Raw genomic sequence first — 21,592 nt, forward strand, 5'->3', positions numbered from 1 at the left:
TCTTCCACTATATTTCCTTCATTATATTTCTATTGTGTGTGTGATATGTGTCTTCTATCATGACATGAGCAATATGGAAATATATATTACATGAAAGTACAGGTCTAACCCATCTCAAACTATTTATTACCTTGGGGGATAGAAAAGGAGAAAATTTGAATTTTAAACTGTCAAAAAATTTGTCAAAAAGTTTTTCTACACGTAACTGAAAGAATAAATAATTTAAAAATCTTAACCCATGTTTGAAAAGGAGGAAAATGGCTAAAAAATATTAAAATGGTAGGATCCAAGGAAAATGCTTTCAGTAGACATGCCTTTTTTAGAGGGAAGAGTTAGAATAGAGCATTTAAGGGGGCAGCTGGGTAGCTCAGTGGATTGAGAGTCAGGCCTAGAGACGGGAGGTCCTAGGTTCAAATCTGGCCTCAGATACTTCCCAGCTGTGTGACCCTGGGCAAGTCACTTGACCCCCATTGCCCACCCTTACCACTCTTCCATCTATGAGCCAATACAGAGAAGTTAAGGATTTAAAAAAAAAAGAATAGAGCATTTAATATATGTGTCTTTGCCAGTGTCAGTAAAAAATTCACAATAGCACGTGAGCATACACACACACACACACACACACACACACACACACACACACACTCTTCAGCTGGTACCCATGTCTATAGTGAAACAGTTCCTCCAGGTTGCTCTCTCAAAGAAGAGTTGTAATATCTTTCTCATTGGCCCTCTTGTCTTTTGTCTCTCCTACTTCTAATCAGTCTTCCACTTAGTTGTCAAAGAATTATTCAGAAACCATAGATTTGACTCCTGTTAAGTAGAATTCAGGAACTCCGTTACCTTCAAAATCAAATCAATTTCTACATTCAGTATTTAAATCTTTTGACAGTCTGGCTCCAATCTATATTTTGAGTAATTTTATAAATTCCTCTCTGGCTGCTTTAAAGTCCAACCTAATTGGCCTGTCCATTTTGTACTCGTAACATCAGTTCTACTCTTCTAAGTGCCATTTTTCAGGTTGATTTGAACTTATATCAGATATTTTCTATATTCTCCATTTTCTAATTCTATCCCCTTTTTCTAGATAGTTCTATCTACTTCTATATATTTTGCATGTACTTATGTAACTTCTCTCTCCCCCTTTTGAAATATTAACTCCTTGAAGGCAGAAAATATTTAAATTTTTGTATACCCTGTTCCCAGGAGGGCGATCTAATACACAGTAGATACTAATAAATTTGTTGATTGTTTGATTCTTAGATTGAACTCCCATATACTGCTAGTGTTGTGTGAGGTAGAACTTTGGGGACTTGGAGGACTCTTAGAAAGACATCTTAAATGCTATTTGATTATTTGTTGTATTATTTACTTTTGGGACATTTAGGTGGCCCAGTGGATGAGTGCCAGGCTTAGAGTCAAGAAGACTCATCATCATGAGAGCAAATCAGTCCTCAGACACTTACTAGTTTGTATGACTCTGGACAGGTCACTTAACTATTTGCCTTCAGTATCTTTGCCAAGAAAATCCCGAATGAGATCACAAAGAATCAGACATGACTGAAATGACCCAATAACAACAAATAATATATCTTAATTTTTTTGAACTCTAAAAATTCTTTAATTTAAATTTAACTCAATGTCATCTATCAATTCTTGGAGCTTCTTAGAGAAGTTTATTGAAATAACCTACAAGATCCAGATTATATGTCATTCCACATTAGAAAGAACTGTTAGTTTATGAAATGGAAAGTGATGTTATATATTGTTATAGATCTTTAAGAAATTTATTTTGTTTATTTTGAACTTGAATATTTTAACAAACTTGGATATTTCTATATACAAGGAACAGAAAAGCAGATTATATGAATTTTTGTATATATACAACTTGTTTTCTTAAAGTATGTTTTAAATTTAATATGGTCATACTACACTGCCCTGATTGTGTCTCCTTCTTAACTTCTGTCTTCTCTTTATTTTTTAAATGCTCCATTGTTGATTGTTGTTGTATTTCTAGAGCTTTATGGTTTTGATGTTCTCATTGATTCAACTCTGAAACCATGGTTGCTGGAAGTGAATCTCTCTCCTTCTTTGGCCTGGTAAGTGAATCCTATCACCAAGTGAGGGATACACATTCATTCAATAACACCAAGATGGTTTTGTCATATTTTTTAGTTCTAGAGTGATAAGACCCTTCTCCCACCCAGCATTTTCCTTTTGTTCTTTTTTAAAAGATACCGGCTAGAGATCAGTGGAAGTTTTAAAATTGGAATATATTGTATGTCATATAGCTTTGGAAACTATAGAACTTCCATATTCTTTGTTATCAATAGTTATTGAGTAAGATTTTTAATAGGAGCTATTTTGTGTTCAATTTCACTTCGAGGTATATTAGAGACCTGGTTCATTTCATGAGGCCACTGTTCTGATTGTTCAGCCAAATAAAAAATAGTTTGGAGTTGTAGAATGATGGATCTAAGCTAACATTAATGATAACAGACCTCCTTGCTCTTTTCTATATCTTGTGCCTATCCAATTCTAAAAAATTTAAGTAGCCTCACATGGTAGACTTGTTTATTTTTTTCTGGATGATCCTTTATTTTGAAGAAAGAGGAGAATATCATTTGGAATACTAGTAAGACTCTACTCACAATCTCTACAGCCAGAACTCTTAATTAACTGTGAGCATCACTGAACAAATGGGAATCCCCAATGATTATGCTGAAAACTACCCAGATGCTGTATTCAACAAAGGTGGATGTTGACAATATGCTATTTAATAAAAACCAAGTCAGATGGATGTTGGTACAGTAAAGGCTTTTCTCCATGTCTGATAAAATAAAGGATAAATAGTTAAAGAAAACCTTGGTACTGAGCCTGCCCATTAAAGAAGGTATATAACCCTAGTCTGCATACCTTTAGCTAGATTTTCTCTTTACCTATCTTTTCAAACTGACATTTTCTTTTCTTGAGATCTAATACACTCTGTGCATTTTGCCTCCTTTTAGACTTTATTTTCTGAGGTCTCTGACCTGTTAGAGTCCATTGAGAGCATCTTTTTTTTTTTCTTCTTTTTTTTAAACCCTTACCTTCTGTCTTAGAATCAATATTAAATATTGGTTTGAAGGTAGAAGAACAGTAAGGGGTAGTTGACTAGGGTTAAGTGATTTGCCCAGGGTCACACAGTTAAGAAATGTCTGAGGTCACATTTGAACCCAGGATCTCTTGTCTCTAAGCCAGACTCTTGAAGGCATCTTCTTCAGGAAGCATTAAATTAACAGTCCCGCTCCTTATTTTTCTTTTTTTTTTTTTTAAATTTTCTTTCCTTATTTCCAGTGATGCACCTCTGGACCTAAAGATTAAAGCCAGTATGATTTCAGATATGTTTACTGTTGTAGGTGAGTAGTTTTCTCTGAATTTAACACATTATTAAAGTTAACTAGAGTCTACATTTTGTCCAGTGTTGGAAAATATCAGGTGTTGCCAACTTTCCTGAAGAAGTCCTAAGAAATGATATTTTCAGAGAAGTGAGAGAAAGTACTCTTACCTGTTATATCTCCCAAATTCCCAGCTTTCTCCTGTTCTATATAAAATATGTATCCATTGAAGGAAATCTTTTTTAAAAAAATAATCTTTTTTTAAAAATTACTCTCATTTCTCAAGTGACTCCCCTTATCATCCTCCATCCTATTTGGGTCCTCCCTTGTAATAAAGAAATACAAATAGGGTCAACTAATAAACATATTGCCAGAATCTGACAACATATGCCACATTCTACTGCTGTAGTCTCCCCACTCTGTGGAAGGCATATTCTTTTGTCAGTCCTTCAATATGACGGGAAGAACTGTGACTCTAGAAATAGAGGCCTTGGGTTCGTATTCTGAAAGTCTGACACTTATTATCTGGGTGACCTTCAACACATCAGTTCACCTCCCTTGTTCATAGTTTCCTCACTAGTAAAAGAAGAGTATAAGGCTAGAGGGCCTCTGTGGTCCCTTCTAGCTCTAGATTTGTAATATGATGTTACTTTAGGTCATCATATTTATCAGAGTTCTGTTTTCCTTTGTCTTTTTTGTGATCGTGGTTTAAATTGTTCTCCTGGTTCTGCTTATTGCTTCATATCAGCTCATTCAAGTGGAAACCTTCTTGGTATAAAGAAAACTGGATACATTTTCATTGAAACAATCCTTGTTGGTGTTAACATGATTTCTTCTCCAGTAGCTAAAACTGAAGCTGCTTTAACTATGGCTGAAAACAAACACACAACAGCAACAGCAAAAAATACCTTTTTAAAAAAGAGAAGCCAAGGAAGTACAAAAGGAACAGTCTCAGGTCGGTAGACTGTGGTATATCAGGCAATAGTCAGTCCATTACATAGAATATTTCAGATAGATTATTACTTAGAACATTCTTAAATTAAAAGACTCAGTTACTCTATTTTCCTTGGAAGAAAAACTGCTTCTGTTCAGGTGGTAAGTAGATATTAGCCAGTGCTTGATTTCCCAAACTATAAAGAAGATATAGTGAATACCATGAAATAGGCAGACCTCTCACCTGCCTTACAGATTTTTTTTCAAACTCTCACAATGAAAGAATTCTTTTCCAGTCAATATTCAACAGAGTTCTTAAAAGAGCTTTTGTTTTTACTAACATGTATGCAGCAATGGCTTTAGTTGTTTGCATTTTACTCTGGAGCTCATCAGCTTAAATATCTTTTTTCTTAATCAGAATGACCTGTATATCCACAAGAGTTGTATCTGGTGCCCTTTAGTTATGGTGATTTCAAGTTGAAGCATAGTTGGTGTGCCTTTGTCTGGGTAGGATATTGGCAGTGAAACTTGGTTTGTATTACAAAAGGAAAGGTAAAGCTAAGACCTGCAGATTTCCTAGAAAATGGCAGGTTCTAATGTTACCCATTCCCCATTCAGGATTTGTGTGCCAAGACTCTTCTCAACGGACAGCAACCAGGCCAGTTTATCCTACATTTGAGCCTTCCAGGCGAAATCCCTTCCAGAAAGCTCAGGTAAGCAAATTCCACAGCTGGGAACCTCTAAGAGGACCACAGTGAAGAAGCCAATGTAAACAGGTGTAAGAGCCAAATGAGTGAGCTTGAGGGCAACATGGATTGTCAGGGTACCTGGTGGAGAAGACTGCAACATAGGTCTTTTAGTATGTTTAGAGATAGGCAGCTAATAACCAGTTACATTCAGCTTTGGTGAATAACTTATATTGTCAATCAAACTTTTTTCCCTTTCTTTTTTTTCTTATGTGCTTTTCTTCCCCTTCTTTTTGCTTTACTTCCCCTTTTGTTTGTTTTTCTTTTCTTATCAATTTGATATCCATATAATCTGGGCACAGAAAGGAAGATGGTATACTAATTCCCAATGACTGCTTTGTTAAGTATTTTATGATCTTCATTTAGGCTTCATGAACCAGATAAAAGATGTGCAGCTGAAAGTCTTCCCCACAAGTGGGAGTCCTCAACAGTATCCATAAAACATTACCTGAAGTAAAATGGTACAGGGTCTAAATCCTCTTGGATATTTCTCCAGCATGTCTTAGCACCCTCTGCCCAGAATAGCCTTTTTCTTCCAGCTGTACCAATCAGTTTGTCATTCTTCTCATGCCACTTGCTAGTTCTCACATAACATGCTTTTGTTTATAGTATATGCTTCCATCTAGAGGACTTTTCTTCTCCTCTCTGCCCATCTTGATTGATTGCATAACTGCCCCAAAACTCATCTTCGAGAAGCATTCCTTAATTAAACCATCTCATTCTGATGATCCCTTTGCTTTGTTTCTAATCAGCATTTCTTTTCTCTCTGCTGCATTATTTTGTACTCCTGGTTTGTTTCTTTCTCATTCTGTGTATCTTGTTTACTAGACTGTAAGCTTTCTGAAGGTAGGGACTGTGTTTTTTCTCTTTATTTTATATTGTCCATACTACATAGAATAATACTCTCCACTGATAAAATATCTCTGAACTTACAGACAGACAAAATGTTACTTAAATCAATATGTGAAGCTTTTCCTCTAGAAAATATCCATACTTTCATAATGTGGCACAAAGGAATGCTCTTCTTTGAGAAATGTCTTTTTGGAAGATTATTTAAACTAGTAATCTGATTTTTAATGGATCAATGGATCATCATAGATCAAGTATTTTGTTTTTATTTTTAACAGGGAGAACTGGAGGTTTAACCTTACTGTGAAAATTTATCACCAATGATTATATGCTTCTTCCTTACATTATTCTTGTAGTATTAATGTAAATAGCAGACATCTGGATAAAAATAATGATAATAATAACAAGTAGCATTTATAGATTTGATCTCATCATTTTTAGGGGGCTAAACTATATTGTTAATGCTATCATGCTGTCTTACTATACTTTTTTTTGGTAAAGTTTTTCTCTGGAATGGCTATCTGTCTTTCATTGATGGTTTGTTGGTTTCTATTGTCAAAACTGTGAAAATCCTAGAATATCTGCTCTCTTCTTATTTTGCTAGCTGGTAGGCAATGGCATTATATATCATATTCATAAAGCCTACAAGATATTTTTAGGGCTAAAGAAATTGCAGCTGCATTATATGTAATGCAGAAATTAATTTGTCAGAATAAAGAAAAAAATTAGACCAGATGACAAGGTGTATATGGGTTGTAATCTTTATGCATAGTAGAGAAATTCCATTGAAGTATTAGCATAGCTTCTGTTTTATCAGTTTTTAATATATTCATTCTTTCAGAGTTATGAAAATGAGACTGGAAATAGATACTCTAGGGAAGAAGACAGTATATGTGGAATTAAGTGTTCTTGTTCCACCACTTCCATAGTATAGAAGTCTCATTCTCAGTTTCTTCTTGGCGATCACTTTCCACCATCTTCACAAATCTTAGTGTTGGTGGATGGGGACATAAGAATTTTGGGAGAATGTATGGCTTTATTCCATTTTTCTATCTTTTTTTAGCGTCCAGAATCTGCTCCAACTCAATCATCAGCCTCCAAACAGGTAAGTTTGGGGTCATTTGGAAAGTTCATTTCCATTCCAAAAATAGAAAGTCATTTAGCTTTAGTTTCTAGTCCTAGAGTTGTACAAATAGAGAATTCCCCAAATATTTGAAGAATGTAATAGTACAAAATGAAAGTGAAAGTGGGGATAAGTATATAGCAGAAGAAATATCTAGTGAATCAGAAGACAGGAAACCATAGGGCATTTTTTAGAAGACTCTTCACTTCATATGATTTAGACTAAAGAAGAGAATGGAGGCAACTGATGCTTAGGTAAATAAATGGAGCTTACTTACAAAGCACTAGACCTATTTGGATAGAAGAATTCAGAAAAAATAATGTAGGTTTCCTAATTTCCTTTTTACTGATAATTTACTGTTTTTGGTCATGGGATCCTCAAAAGTATACCTTAGAAATAATTCTCATGATGGATGTTGGGCTATATTTGTTAACCAACACCTGCCATAAGAGATGAAGTTTGACATAGGTAGTTTTATGTTATGTAACCGAATCAGGTGCCTGTACTTTTCATAGTGACTCATAAACACCAACTCTGAAACAGAGTGCCTCCTTTGCCCTTCTGTCTGAGTGTTATTCTCCAGTTGCTCTCACAATAGTCACTCACAAATGCAGTGGGAGCATTTGATCTTTCCACACACTGATCTTTCTCTTTGATCTCCTTGAGGAAATGTGATCAACTTGATCTTGGTATTTTTTCATAGTGTAGACTTTAGATGCTTTGAATTATGTTGACTATGATTCACGTGACTGCTGCTTCTCTAATGAGGCAATCAGGGGTTAATGTTGGCAATTGTGCCATAGAAAGAACTCTTGAGCATGGAAGTTTTAGTTATAATCGGTGAAGAAACTAATCCTGGCATATAAGACCTTTGAAATGAAAAATGAAAAAATAATTTCTCATTGATCTTATTAACCAGCCAAAAGACCTTCTTAGATGTGATTTTAATATTTGGCTTATTATTTTAATCTGTGGCATATAGTATTTTGCATTCTAAAGTAAGAACACTATATACGATTGTTCTTGTCCTCAGAGAACGTGCCCTATATTATCTCATGGAATGAGGCTACCCAAGGATGCCTAGTTTTCTGAGTGTTGCTTCCAAAGCATTAGCTTTATATTTAGCCTTATTGTTCCTTTCTTCATTTGATTTCATTACTCTTAATTATATCTGTCATTGCATTATGATATCCTGCCTTAATGATCACTTCCTATAGTAACATTTGAAGAAGTTTTTGTAAATGGTCTGACAATTATTGTTCAGCCAACTTTTTGCCCAATGGAGCTATTTGTTCTTGGAATGTCTTTCTGATGACAGAGTACCCTAAACTCACATGTAGTACCTGAAGAATATTTCATTTGTCAGGTAGAGAACTTGTCTTCTTGTGTATGTTAAATGGATTGCTTCTTTCTCTTATAGGTCCTTAATCATATTATTCTTTTCTGTTGTGAAACATAGTTATTCAATTTTGTAGTCTTATTTTCTCACCTTATTCATTTAGACTTTTGATTTCCAGTTCCATATTTCCCCCTCCCCCCACCCATTGAGAAAGCAAGAAATAAGATACCCATTATACATAATTAGTCAGTTAGCCATGTGCAGGGGAAAAAAAGAAAAATATAAAAAAGGGAGAAAATGCTTCATTCTGTACTCTGAGCCCCATCAGTTTAAAATCTGGATATGGATAGCATTTTATATCATAAGTCCTTTGAAATTGTGGTGGATCATTGTATTGATCAAAGGTAACATTCTTTATTACCTTATACACTTGGAAACCATTTCTTCTTTTTCAGTTTCTCACTTCCCTTAAATATCTGTTTTAGATTTTCTCCCAGGTTATGGGTTTTTTCAGGTTGAAACTTATTTTGGTTGTTCTTTCACATCTCTCTAGTAATCTTAGTGTTAATTCAAAGTTCACATACAGGTAGTAGTGCTCTGTGTTTCCTGTCATCTACAGATTTCATGACTCTTATTTTTTCCCTTATAACTAATAAAGATGTTAAATAGCCTTTCATCTCTACCTGTCCCTAAATGATGGCCTGGACTTAAGTGAACACTGTTACTTATTATACATTTTGGTTTGGGAATTTTAACATATTTTCAATTTATGTTACAATATTGAATCAAATCAAATTAGGTTAGTTTAGAATTTAAATTTTTTGAGATTATTTCAAATACTTCTATAAATATTAAAGTATACTGTAACCATGGTGTTCCCTTTTCTCACCAATTTTGTCATTTTTTCCTCTAAAGAATCAAGGTTAACTGGTATGATTTAAAATAAATGAGCAAAATCTCCATACTGCTTATTCATCATGAGTCTATTCGACTCTAGATATTTACAATTTTTTTCTTGATATTTGTTCCATTATTTTACTAGGAATTCACGTTAAACTTAACAGGCCAGTAATCATCAGGAGCATTCTTCTTAACAATTCTGAAGACTGGTACTTTATTTGCTTTTTTCAAATCCTGTGGTACCTTCCCAGTTCCCTATGATTTTTCAAAGTGGTTTTGGTAAGTTTTTTTTCAAAACCAATTCCCTTTATATTCACCACTAAGCACGTCTTTTAGACCTACTTATATGCATACATATATTAAATTTTTTCAAATATTACTATACATGCTTTTGAAAAACTGTTAACTAATTTTCCACAGGAAAATTAGTGCCTGATAATAAAAAACTTTTTAAAATTTTTACTCATTTTCCAAAAGGTAATTCACATCTTCATTTTGTCCATTTTAATTATTATTTGGCTAATATTCCTAGTCCATTTTTTCTATCCAAATACACTCATACACATAAACACATATGATACGTAGAGAATATGTTTATGTATACTTGTGTATACATATACATTTTTAAATTTATTAACATGTTTCTTATTTATTGGATAATAATGAGTTATTCTTTTTTCTTCATTCACCTTTTTTGAATCTTTGAGTCATATGCCATATTTTGATTAGATTTCTTTATATATCATTTACATATAAAATCAAAAAGGCTTTGTGGAACTGTATCAGCTAATTCTTTTCATTCTGTTTTTGAGATTGTGTTTAGATACCCCATTTCATCCTTTACCTCTACTCCCATGGTTCATAATTTGCATATTTACATTCATTGCTTGGTACTCACCAACTCTCCTAAATTTCTATTAAATCCTTCAAGCTTAATATGTATTTCTTTTATTATATTGAGTTTGAATCATTTTTGATAATTTGTCTCTAATTTCCCTGTCATGGTCTTCTCATTCTTCATTACCAATCAGTTATGTGATAGCTCTCTTTCAGAATAGATTTCTAGATCGTAAGGTTGAACTAATAGTAATGCAACCCTTTGGTTTACTGCAGCACCTGAACAGTAACTTGATAGTGCAAAGTTTCTGTGAACATTTGGCATTTTCAATCATGCCTACACTAGTCAAGGCAGAGGTTCTCAGGAGCTGTATTTTCATGAGGATTTGAGCCCACTTACTTTTTTCTTTTAACAGATTTACCACCACCTCAAGTTAGAGACTGTGGTTAATTTATAGAAATTCAAAAGCACAGAATGGCTTGAGTTAAGAATATTTTATCTTAGTTATCTGGCTACCTATATAGTCTGTAAAAGACAATGGTGTCTTTTAGCTTTGATTTACTTTACTATTTTTCTCCCCAATATATCTTGTTAGCTAAGTATTTCCATGACCTTGCTTCTTTCTATGTCATTTACATCTACCTAAAATACAATTCAAGGTCAAATGAATATTGTAGTTTTAAAATACATTTGCTATAGGGGCAGCTGGGTAGCTCAGTGGAATGAGAGTCAGGCCTAGAGACGGGAGGTCCTAGGTTCAAATCTGGCCTCAGACATTTCCCAGCTGTGTGACCCTGGGCAAGTCACTTGACCCCCATTGCCTACCCTTACCACTCTTCTGCCTTGGAGCCAGTACACAGTAAGGGTTTAATTAAAAAAAAATACATTTGCTATAACAAAAAAATTAATTCCTCAGTTCTGATTTATAGTACCCAACAATATTTTTTGTTGATCTCTTTTATGATTAATAAGCCAATTGCAGTAAATATTAGCTTGAGTGTGTATATGTCATTTTATATAACTTCCATGATATTTATTGAGAAACCATAGCAAAAAAAATAATTCTAACTTGTCAATTGACTTTCTGTTCTCAGTTGTGAAGATATGAAACAACTTCTTTAAAAAGACAAGAATCTCTGAGTGTTCTTTGAGTTCATTCCCAATTTCTTTTGTAGAGGGGGGACTCCTGTTATGTAATTAATTCTGACTAAGAAGAAAGACAAAGCCGAAGTCCTTAAAAAACATAGGAGAAAGGAACTGACTACATTTTCTTTGAGTCTGTCTTGGCTCAGGGGAGTATGATAAGTATAGTCAGATGTGAACCATGGATTTTAGGAAAGCAATTCCATACACCTCAGAGAAGTGATCAATATAATTTTATGACCCAAGGCTCTGTTAGAGCATTGTTAAGGATTTCTCTTAGGTCTTAAATTAGTGGTAGTGCCTCAGAAATATAATTCTGGCAGCATAATAGCAAATGATTTTGTTGAGCAAGAAAAGGATAATATATTAGATTGATTTGCCTAAATGGGAAACTTTGTATCAAGCTCAACTTTTGACAGGCCATTCATCATAAAATCTGGAAAGAGTAGCCAATAGTAAAAAAGGATCACAGTCAGTAGAGGAGAATTGAGAAGGCTAAAGCCTGGAATAACTTGATTCTTACAGACATTGTTAAAGATAACAAAAATGGCAGAAAGAATGTTTAAAGTACTAAATTCTGCCTCTGTCAAAACAGAGATGTAAAAGTTCCTTGTTTAAAGTCACAGATGACCAAGCCAGGACTTAAAAACAAGTCTTCTGACTAAGCTTAGCTATCTTTTCCATTGTACACTTTTATCTGGGGAGTGCTATAGATTTCAAATTTTTATTCTAATAATATTCTTGTGGGCAATATGTATAAATTTGGGGTGGATGATAGTGTAATAGTTCCGTGCATTTGCAACTGGTGTCCAGTGTTCATTAAGAGTTTGTTATTGGGAACCCTTTGGTACTGACCTCAAAGTTCCCATCTTTGCTTTAAAATACTGTGATTTCAAGAAAACCTGGAAGTATAGGGGAAGACTCTTTGCCATTGTCCCTTTCTCTCACGAGTAGAAGATAGACACAGGTGGGATGCTTATCAAATTCGAAGATGCCATAAAACTGAGAATAGTTTATGGATGATTGACAAGTTGAAATGATGAGACGAATTTAACAAAATAAAATTTAACAGTGTTCTACTTGGGTTTTAAAAGTATTGACTCCAGGCAAATTAAAAGTTGGAATAGGGAATGGTAAGGAATTGGAATTTAGTTAATATACTTTAATAATAGTTCATTGATCAACGTTTGGGGATTTTGTTTGACAGCAAAATCAATATGTCAACACTATAATTTAACTTCTCCTCCCACCTCCCAAAAGCTAACTTGGTTGTAGACTGCATTAATTAATGTCTAGCGTCCAAGATTAGAACATAGTAGACTCACTGTCCTCTACACTAAGCATTGTGATCAGTATTAACCAGCACATTTTAAGAATGTCATAGGAAAGAGGCATCTAAATAGTTCAGTGAATAGAAGGTCAGGCCTAGATTTGGGAAGACCTGGGTTCAAATCGTGCCTCAGCTACTTCTTAGCTTTGTGACCCTGGGCAAGTTATTTAACCTCAGTTGCCTAACCCTTAGTGCTCTTCTATCTTAGAATTGATATTAAGATAGAAAGTGAGTGTTAAAAAAAAAAGTGACAGAGATAAGAATCACTGATTAGAAGGAAGGTAACCATAAATGGACCTGGGCTTTATCTGGAGAAGAGAAGGACAGTTATTACTTTCAGATGTTTGAAGTATAAGGAGGAGGGATTAGATTTGTTATGGGTGGTTACAGAAGGCAAAACTAAGACCAGGGTGTAGAATACAGGGCAAGACATTTAGACTTCATATGAAGAAGAGCTGGCTAATAATTAGTTACCTCCAAAATAGTTTATCTTGTGAGATAATAAATTCCCTATTCCTGAAAATGTTCAGACACAGGATTGGAAATTGTAGAAGGGATTTATGCATTGTGTAAGGCATTGGACAAAATAACCTCTTAGGTTCCTTCCAATCCTAAATTTATAAAATACTGTTGTGCTTTTAGTTGTCACAACTTTTTATAATCCCTTGTTCTAGTCTTCCATGTGGCTGACTGAGCATAGCAAGGAAGTAATAATTTGAGGAATATGATAGAAGAAATACTGCCCACCTTTTTTGCAAATGTTTATTTCTTTCCCTTTCTCCTGATTCTTTTAATACTTATATGAAACATGGGGATTAGAAAGATACTAAATATTAATGAAAAGAATTCATTTGTACTTTATGGATGTATAGTTACTCATCAGTACTTCCTTACTTTAATATCTCAACTAATACCAGGGGAAAAAATCAACCTAAACTTTTAAGCTACCCACCAAAAAATACATACTGATCCTCAGAATCTCCAAAACCCTGACCACTCATAGCATAGGTCAGAAGAGGAAAATAATTGGAAGTTGTACAAAAGATAGCAGCTAGGTGGCTAAGTTGTCAGAGAGCCAGTCCTGGAGATACAAAGTCCTGGTTTCAAATCTGGCCTCAGATACTTCCTAGCTGTGTGACCTTGGGCAAGTCACTTAACCCCAATAACCCAGCCATTACCACTCATATGCCTTAGAGCCTATACTTAGTATTGATTCTAAGAGAGAAAATAAGGATTTTTAAAGAAAATGAGAAAATATAAAAAGAAAGTAAGTTGTAATTAGATTTAGGAGTTTTCACTTGGTAATGCCTTCTCATTTCACTGTTTTGATACTAATCACTACTCAGATATTTCCCTCCTACTTCCAGCCCCAACTTAATTTCCTTCTCCACATGAAGAGGTGGTCCTGTTCCTTGCCAAGATAAACCCTTCTATGCATCCTTAATTCCATCCCTTCCCATATTCTCCATCACATTGTTCTCACTATCATCCCTATCCTCTCTCAAATCTTCAAATCTCTTCCTTCTGGCCCCTTCCTTGATGCATATAAACATGTCCACGTCTCCCCTAGCTTTTAAAAAAATACTCACTTGATCCCATCCCTGCCCGTTGTCATTCTGTATGGCTATTTTTTTCATTGCTTGATCTAATAAACTTTTCTCAACCCTCATCCTTCTTGTGCTCTACCCTTTTCTCCTAGATATTCTGTCTTCTCTAAACTTTCAAGACTGATACTCTTCTAGTTTCCCTCCTGTCTGAACACTCCTCCTCAGTCTCCTTTGTAAACTCTTGTCTCTAGGTTGCAGAACCCATTCAATCTTCTCTCAGATATCAATTTTCTCTTCTCTCTCTACACTTTTTTCCTTGAATCTCCTATGAATTCAACTATGATCTCTGTACAGATGAGTCTCACTTCTATTTATTCAACCCTACTCTGTCTTAGAAGCTTCAATCCCTCATCACCAGCTGCCTTTTTTACTTCTTGAATTAGAGACTCATAATCTTTACCCTCCAATTCTCCTATCATCTCATTTTTCCTATTATTAACAAGAAAATCACCATTCTTCAGTCACCAGGCTTATAACCTTAATGTCTTCCTTAACACTTCCGTGTGTGTTCGCCCTATTTATTCAGTCTATTGTCAGATCTTATCATTTTTATCTTTACAGCATCTCCCATGTATATCCCCTTCTCTAGCGTAATATAGGCCCTCATCACCTTATACCTGAACTTCCATCCAACTTCCAGAGGTTGGTCTCCCTGCCTCAAATCTGTCTTCACTCCAACTCATTCTCTTCTCAGCTGCCAAATTGACTTTTCCTAAAACGTGTCCCCATAGTAATCCCCTACTCAAAACAATCAAGTGGCTCTTTATTGTCTTCAAAATGAAGTAATATAATTATTTACAGCCTTTTACAACCTGGCCCCTCCCTCCCTTTCTATCAGACTGCCTCTCCGCACCTTCTATGATCCAGTTACTTTGGCCTGTTTGCATTTCCTTACAACCTAACATGCCATCTTCTTCCTTGGCACATTTGTACTGTCTCGTAGGCCAAAATGATCTCTCTTCTCATTTTAAGCTCCTGGCTTCCCTTGCTTCTTTCAAAACTCAACAGAAATTCTTTCCTATTTCCGCCTCCTATTCCTTCATCTTATCTGTTGCCTTCTTTTTGTATCTATCTAATCAATAGGTATTTATTTTTATGTTGTCTCTTCCTTTAGAGTGTGAGCTTTTCAAGAACAAAGAGACAGTGTTTTTTGCCTTTCTTTGTACCCCCTGCACTTAGGACAGTGCCTGGCACCTAGGATTTGCTTAATCAATTCTTGCTGATTGACTGGTTAATTAGAAATAGTATTTATGGTAATGCTCATATTAAAGAAATTCCACTGCAACAAAAAATCAGGGGTGCCTCATCAATTTACCTTGTATTCTTATCAATGGGATCACTCCCTGGTCATTACTCATTTTTCTTTAAAAATTTACTTTGTTTTTCAGCCTTGTTGCATAAGTCATAGTGCTAGATATCTTTAGTTTAATGCCTACATTTTATAATAAGGAAACTGAGGCTTAGAAAAGATTTGCCCGAAACAAAGAATCCCAACGTATTGGTCCTTTTTAACATGCCACTCTCTTTTCACATAAATTCCAGTCCATTAACTTTGCTTTTTCTAGCTCTTCCCTGTTCTAAAAAAAAAAAAATCATCAAAAATGTCCCCCTCTTGCTATCTTCTTGAGTTGTTTAAAACTTATTCAAATTTAGATAATATTCTTTCTGTATAAGCACTACTAGGCTTTGAAACCATTTCTGCAATTGGAATTTTAAGATGATGAAAATTCAGTGTGTCTAGCCTTAATAATGCCAGCTGCTATTTAATGATAAGAAAAGCTCTCTTTTCATCTTATTCATTTATTCATTTAAACCCAGTAGTCTTATTTTAAACTAAAAATTCTTTTTGAAGATCATTTGCTTTGATTCTTTTCCAGATTTCTAAAGTTTTCCTTTGACTTCATTCTTCATGTGTTCTATATCCCCATATAAGATATAACAGCTAAAAACTTCTCTAGAATTCATTAAGCAACTCTTGACTATAACTATGATGGAAGAAAATCAGCCTTTTCTTTTGGTCTGTTTCACAGGTTCTTACCCATAGTTACTAGTGGTATTTCTATTTCTGAAAACCTTCTTCAAATTTAATACTCATCTTCTCTTTACTTATTTATCTCTCTGTCCATTTTAATCCAGAGTTAAAATTACTGATTGTAATTTATGTGTGAATTAGGGACTTGAAAAACAATTGTTAAAGAATCTATTGCACTGAATAAACAAATAAAAGAAAGTTACCATTCTACCTAGTCAAATTGTTTGGGGTTTTTAGCGGGAGTCAAAAAGGAAGGTCTTAGGCATTTGCTATTTGTCCTACTAGCCATTTTTAAGTGTATTTAAAAATAGCAGCCTCATTTCTCTTAGCAACTCAGGATCAGGACTCTTTGTGTAGTCTGACTTCTTTTGTTATCTTACTTGCTTGTTTTTGCTTGTCCAACAAAAACCGTTTATAGAGTTCCTTTGTGTCATCTTCTAGGCACGTGTATTTCTCTGAATATCATGTCTTTCCAAGATCTGTATTCTCATTTAATTTCCAAACCAACATTAAGTTTTCTTTAGTGTTTTTTGTTGTGTTTTTTTTTTTAGATCCTTTTCCATTTGGTCCATTCTATTCCTTAGGGAATTGCTTTCTTCACAGTATTTTTGTGCTTCCATTTCTTTTTATCTTATTCTAGTTTTTAGGGAATTGATTTCTTCAGTGACTTTCCCCCAGCTATTGAGTTTTTCTGTCAATTCTATTATTACTTGGTTTTTTTTAAACTTATTTTCAAGTTCTTCCAGGGGTTCTTTTAGGTCTGAAAGCCTTTCATACTTTCCTTTGAAGCTTCAGATGTTTCTTATTTAGCATTGTTGTCTTCTTTTAAGTTCATATTTTGATATTCCCTGTCACTAAAATAATGTTCTAAGGTCAAGTGTTTGTTTGTTTGTTGTTTTATTTTGTCTTTTGCCCATTTTTCTAGGTTTTTTTCTCTCATTACCTTATCTATCTGTTGAGGTTCTTCTCTGTTCCTGAGATATGGTGTGCACTGCTCTAAACTTGCAAAGTACTCTTCTCTGGTACTGAGGGTAGGCCTACCTGCCTTTGTTTCCTATGCTATGTCTGTCAAGGAGGTGGCCCTGCTGGCTTGCTCTAGGGAGGATTGCAGCTGTTTTGTCCAGCTTGATTTAGCACCTGTGTTACCAACCAGTTCCCCTGTTGTTTCGTGGGTTGTACTGGTCCTTACTCTGGGTTCTTCTGCTTCAGGCACTTCTCTGTCCTGTGAGAGTGAGTAAGTTCCTGTGATTCCCTGTTTCCCATTCTGCTCCCTTGCTGTCTCAGGTGTTATTTAGCCATGTGAGGGTTTGTAGGTTTCTTGCCCTCTTTGCCTTCTATACCTGTGTTGAGTGTCTCAGTCTGGGCTCATTCCCATTCTTCAGCTTTGTTGCCTCTGGTGAAGTTGCAGCATGTTGGGCTAGTCTGAGTTCTACTGGTTCTCACAGATGCTGTGCTGCCTGGCCTACTCTCTCTTCTTACCCCAGTGAAATATGTTCCTCCTGCTTTCCTTTGTTTGGAGGCAATTTATTTTCTTTTTGTATATGTGTGTGGAGGCATGAGGGGAGCGAAGTATCCTTGACTTCACCATCTTAGCTTCCAGCAGGCAACATCTACAATATTAAGTTGTAAAGTTGCCTTTTAAAATCTATGATTACCTATTTTTATTTGTTATGTATCATATTCTTTTCTCCTTTACTACTGTAGGGCACATACTTATGTATTAAAATCAGGAGAATTGATTTTAATTTTGACTTGAGATTTTTTTCCATGACCTTGAAATAACTGTCTATGTTATTAAGTGTTATAAAATCAGACTTAAGAATCATTATCTTAGAAAACTATTTGGAATCCTCTCATTTCAGTTTTCCGAATCTGCAGTATCTTTTTTTTATTCCTTCTCCCATCTTGCCTCTGTTTTACTAAATATCATCTTGACCTCAAGAGTTTTGGGCTTTAGATTTAGTTAGTTAACTGGGATAGACATTTTAGCATGGAGACTTTAGAAAGGATATTATTGTGGTTAGATGAATGAAAAGAAGGAAAAGGATCAAAAGAAGAATGAAAACTTTTGTTTTCTCGTCTTTGCAGCGTTCTCGTCCCTTGTCTGCTAGTGATGCTGAAATGAAAAACCTCGTGGGTTCGGGCAGGGAGAAGGTGCCGGGGAAATTAGGTGGTTCTGTGCTCGGCCTATCCATGGAGGAGGTAAAAATAATTCTATTTCTGGCTCTGGTGATTGAAGATAAAGGTGAGGTGGGAATTAATATGTCATCCTTTTGTAGCAGTGTAGTTATTTATGGAAAACAGAATAGACCCTGAAAAGTGTGAAGGGATAGACTTAGGGGAAGAGAAAGGGGTTTGGTGAGACCAGAAAGACAATCTTCATGACCATTTACAGTAGTAAAAGAAACAGCAAAAAAAAAAAGATAAAAAAGCTCTAGTAATATCAACAAGAAAATTCCTATCCTAAAGATAGCAAACCTTAGAAAACCTCTGAAATAATATCAAAAAGAAATAATTTTCAAGAGAAAAGTCTCTGCTGGTGGATAATGGAAACCTTTGAGCTATACAAAGAAATCTTGAATCCAGAAAAAATATTAGAAGACTTAATGGAATATATAATTGTAGCTAAGAAGCTTTGAGAGGAATTAAAGGAAGAAGAACTCTTAGGAAGAAGTAAGGGAAAAAAACTTACAAAATTGGAATGCAACAGAAGATATAAAGACATTACTATAAGAGCAAAAAATGACGTAAATTCAGTGGAGAAAACGACAAAGAACAAAATTTTAAACAGAAGGGAAAAAATTAAAATCATTGATCGATAACAGGAAAAAAATCAGACAGATTTAGGTAAACTTCATAGTCATGATAGTATTTGAACACATCAACCAGGAAAAGAAACTACTAATTTTCCTTCAGGAAATTATTGTAAAGATTTCCCAGAACTAGTGAGAATACTATATAGAAAGAATTCCTAGATTTCAATACATCTTGATACAGGGAGAAAGGAATAAGAAAGACAGTGATGAAAATAGAAAAACAACAGTTCTTAGGGAAATTACAACTTACCATCGTAAGCTAGAAGACTAGATTAGGAGAGGGGACATGAGGACCAGATACTGAATTCTTATCTGAGAAAAGAAAGCATAAAACAAACTATAACACAAAAGAGAATAAGAGTAATAGTAGACCTAAAGAATTCAGGGTTATACAGGTTGACAAGAGAAAGGGCAAGTTGGGAAAAGAAGAACTGGTTCACATTTAGCATAAGCAAAAGAAACCCATACTACTATCTTATACTAGGAAAAATATACTAAACTAAAACTATTAAACTGCAGATAAAATGTCAAGGAAGTTCCTACACTGTTATAGATTCAGTTCCTATTCCTGTCTCTATCCTAATCTTAACACACGCAAACATACACATTTAAAGCCCAAAACTAAACTAAGACTTTTGAACTATTATATGTGTGTGTTCATTTGCATGTATACACATATATATAGTCAGCTCTTAGTGCATTGTTTGGAACATAGTAGGCTCTTGATAAATGTTTATTAATTGATTGATATACCAAGTTAATGAAAGAAAAAACAAACAAGAATTTTAACCCTAAATAAATATATTTCCCAATAAAAAATTAGAGTTGGATAAAAACTCAACAATTTTCTACTCAGAAAAAACATGTTAAAGAACCTTTAGGCATATACAGAGTGAAAAATAAGGGAGATATGGAATAAAATTAGAAGTTTAAAAAAGGAGAAAAGACTTACGAAATACACATACACTGCAGAAATAATTTTTAAAGTAATTTTTTAAAAAACATCATGAAATGCATATGGAGAAAATAAAAGGAGCTGGTGATCCCAAAGGATAGCAATGGATATAAAATTTTAGGAAACTGAAAGATGAATGTGCATAAAATACAGGAAATAATGTTAGGTTTTATTATAGGAACACTTTAATACTTGACTCACCTGTGATTTTGGTGGTATTAGTACTTCCTTTACAAATGCAGATTGCATTAGTAAGATTCAGAAGTAGGATTCCATATTCATCACTGTAGGGTCAACTGGTATCGAGACTTTCCAACCTTAGCTAGACTGGACTTAAAGGCAGATAAAGAGTCTGTACCTGGACCCATGCTCAAAGCCTTTCTGGTTGTTGGTATAGCCTTTGAAAACCCAGAATCAAGGCTGTCCCTTGAAAAGACAATATAGTAGAATTTTATGGAATTACAGAACTATCGTAAGATAATAAAGTTTCCATTCCCTAACATGAATAACAAATATTGCCCCCCCCCAAAGTTAACTAAAAGCCATATTTTACAATAGGACATTAAGTACAAATCAACTAAATTCTCCTGGGGAAAAAAAGGATTATGGAATGGATTAAAGACAAACAATTCAGAATCCAACAGTATATTGCCTACACTATTTACAGAGACATATTTGATGCATAAAATTTTGGCAGATTATAATGGAAAGACTAGTGTAAAATATGTAATGGAATAACATATATAATGGAGGAAAAAACTGAGCCATAGTTCTCAACTCTTATAATTAATTAAAAGTATTAATCAACAAACATTTATTAGTATCTATTATATGCCAGGCAGTATGCCAGGTGCTGGCAAACAAACACAAAAAAGAAAGTCTTTTCTCTCAGAATGGGAAGAAAATACACATTTATGAAGTGCCTGCTAGGCACTGTGTGAAACTTTACAAATATTGTCTCATTTGATCTTCACAAAAGCTACTTGAGGTAGATGCTATTATGATCACCATTTTATAGGTGAGAATACTGAGGCAAACAAGTGACTTTCCCAGGGTTACTCAGCTTATGCCTTGAATCTAGATTTGAACCCAGGATTTCCTGACTCCAGGCCTCATGTTTTATTCACTGAGCCAACTAACTGCCCTAATTTAATCTCCAAAGGGACTCAATCCAATCAGGAGAGACAGAGACCTATTCATAGATAAATTTAAATTTAAATCATGTAAAATGAATATTAGATATATATTAAATCTATGTCATAGTAAAATTTTGATAGTGAGAGAAAGCACTTGTTATATCAGGAAAGGCATTGAATAGAAGGAGACACATAACCTGCATCTTGAAGAAAATTAGGGATAGGTGAGGAAGGAACATATCCCGGCCAGAGGAAGCAACCAATACAAAGTAAATTAGAAATAGGGGAGAAGTATATCCCAGACATGGGAAGCAGTCAATATAAAAGGAACAGAAACCTTAGATGGAAAGTTGTATAGACAGAACAAGTAGATTAGGTTGACTAAACTGAAGTGTGTGGGAAAGGAAGAGATTTTAGATACCTTGATATATAAGTATATCAATATATGTATACATTTATATTTTATCC

At 34.5% G+C, this 21,592-nt stretch overlaps 1 protein-coding gene across 1 annotated transcript in view; it reads left to right on the plus strand.

The window, feature by feature from the left end:
* The window catches only part of TTLL5 (tubulin tyrosine ligase like 5), a 318,095-nt gene that overhangs the window by 88,179 nt on the left and 208,324 nt on the right, over positions 1-21,592 (plus strand). Inside the window, exons 12-15 of the mRNA XM_044664952.1 lie at positions 2,018-2,099; positions 3,337-3,398; positions 4,929-5,023; positions 18,306-18,419. Of these exons, the coding sequence (XP_044520887.1) occupies positions 2,018-2,099; positions 3,337-3,398; positions 4,929-5,023; positions 18,306-18,419 (353 nt within the window). The remainder of the gene's footprint in view (positions 1-2,017; positions 2,100-3,336; positions 3,399-4,928; positions 5,024-18,305; positions 18,420-21,592) is intronic.

The sequence above is a fragment of the Gracilinanus agilis genome, chromosome 2 (genome assembly GCF_016433145.1).
Source record: "Gracilinanus agilis isolate LMUSP501 chromosome 2, AgileGrace, whole genome shotgun sequence".
NCBI lineage: Eukaryota > Metazoa > Chordata > Mammalia > Didelphimorphia > Didelphidae > Gracilinanus > Gracilinanus agilis.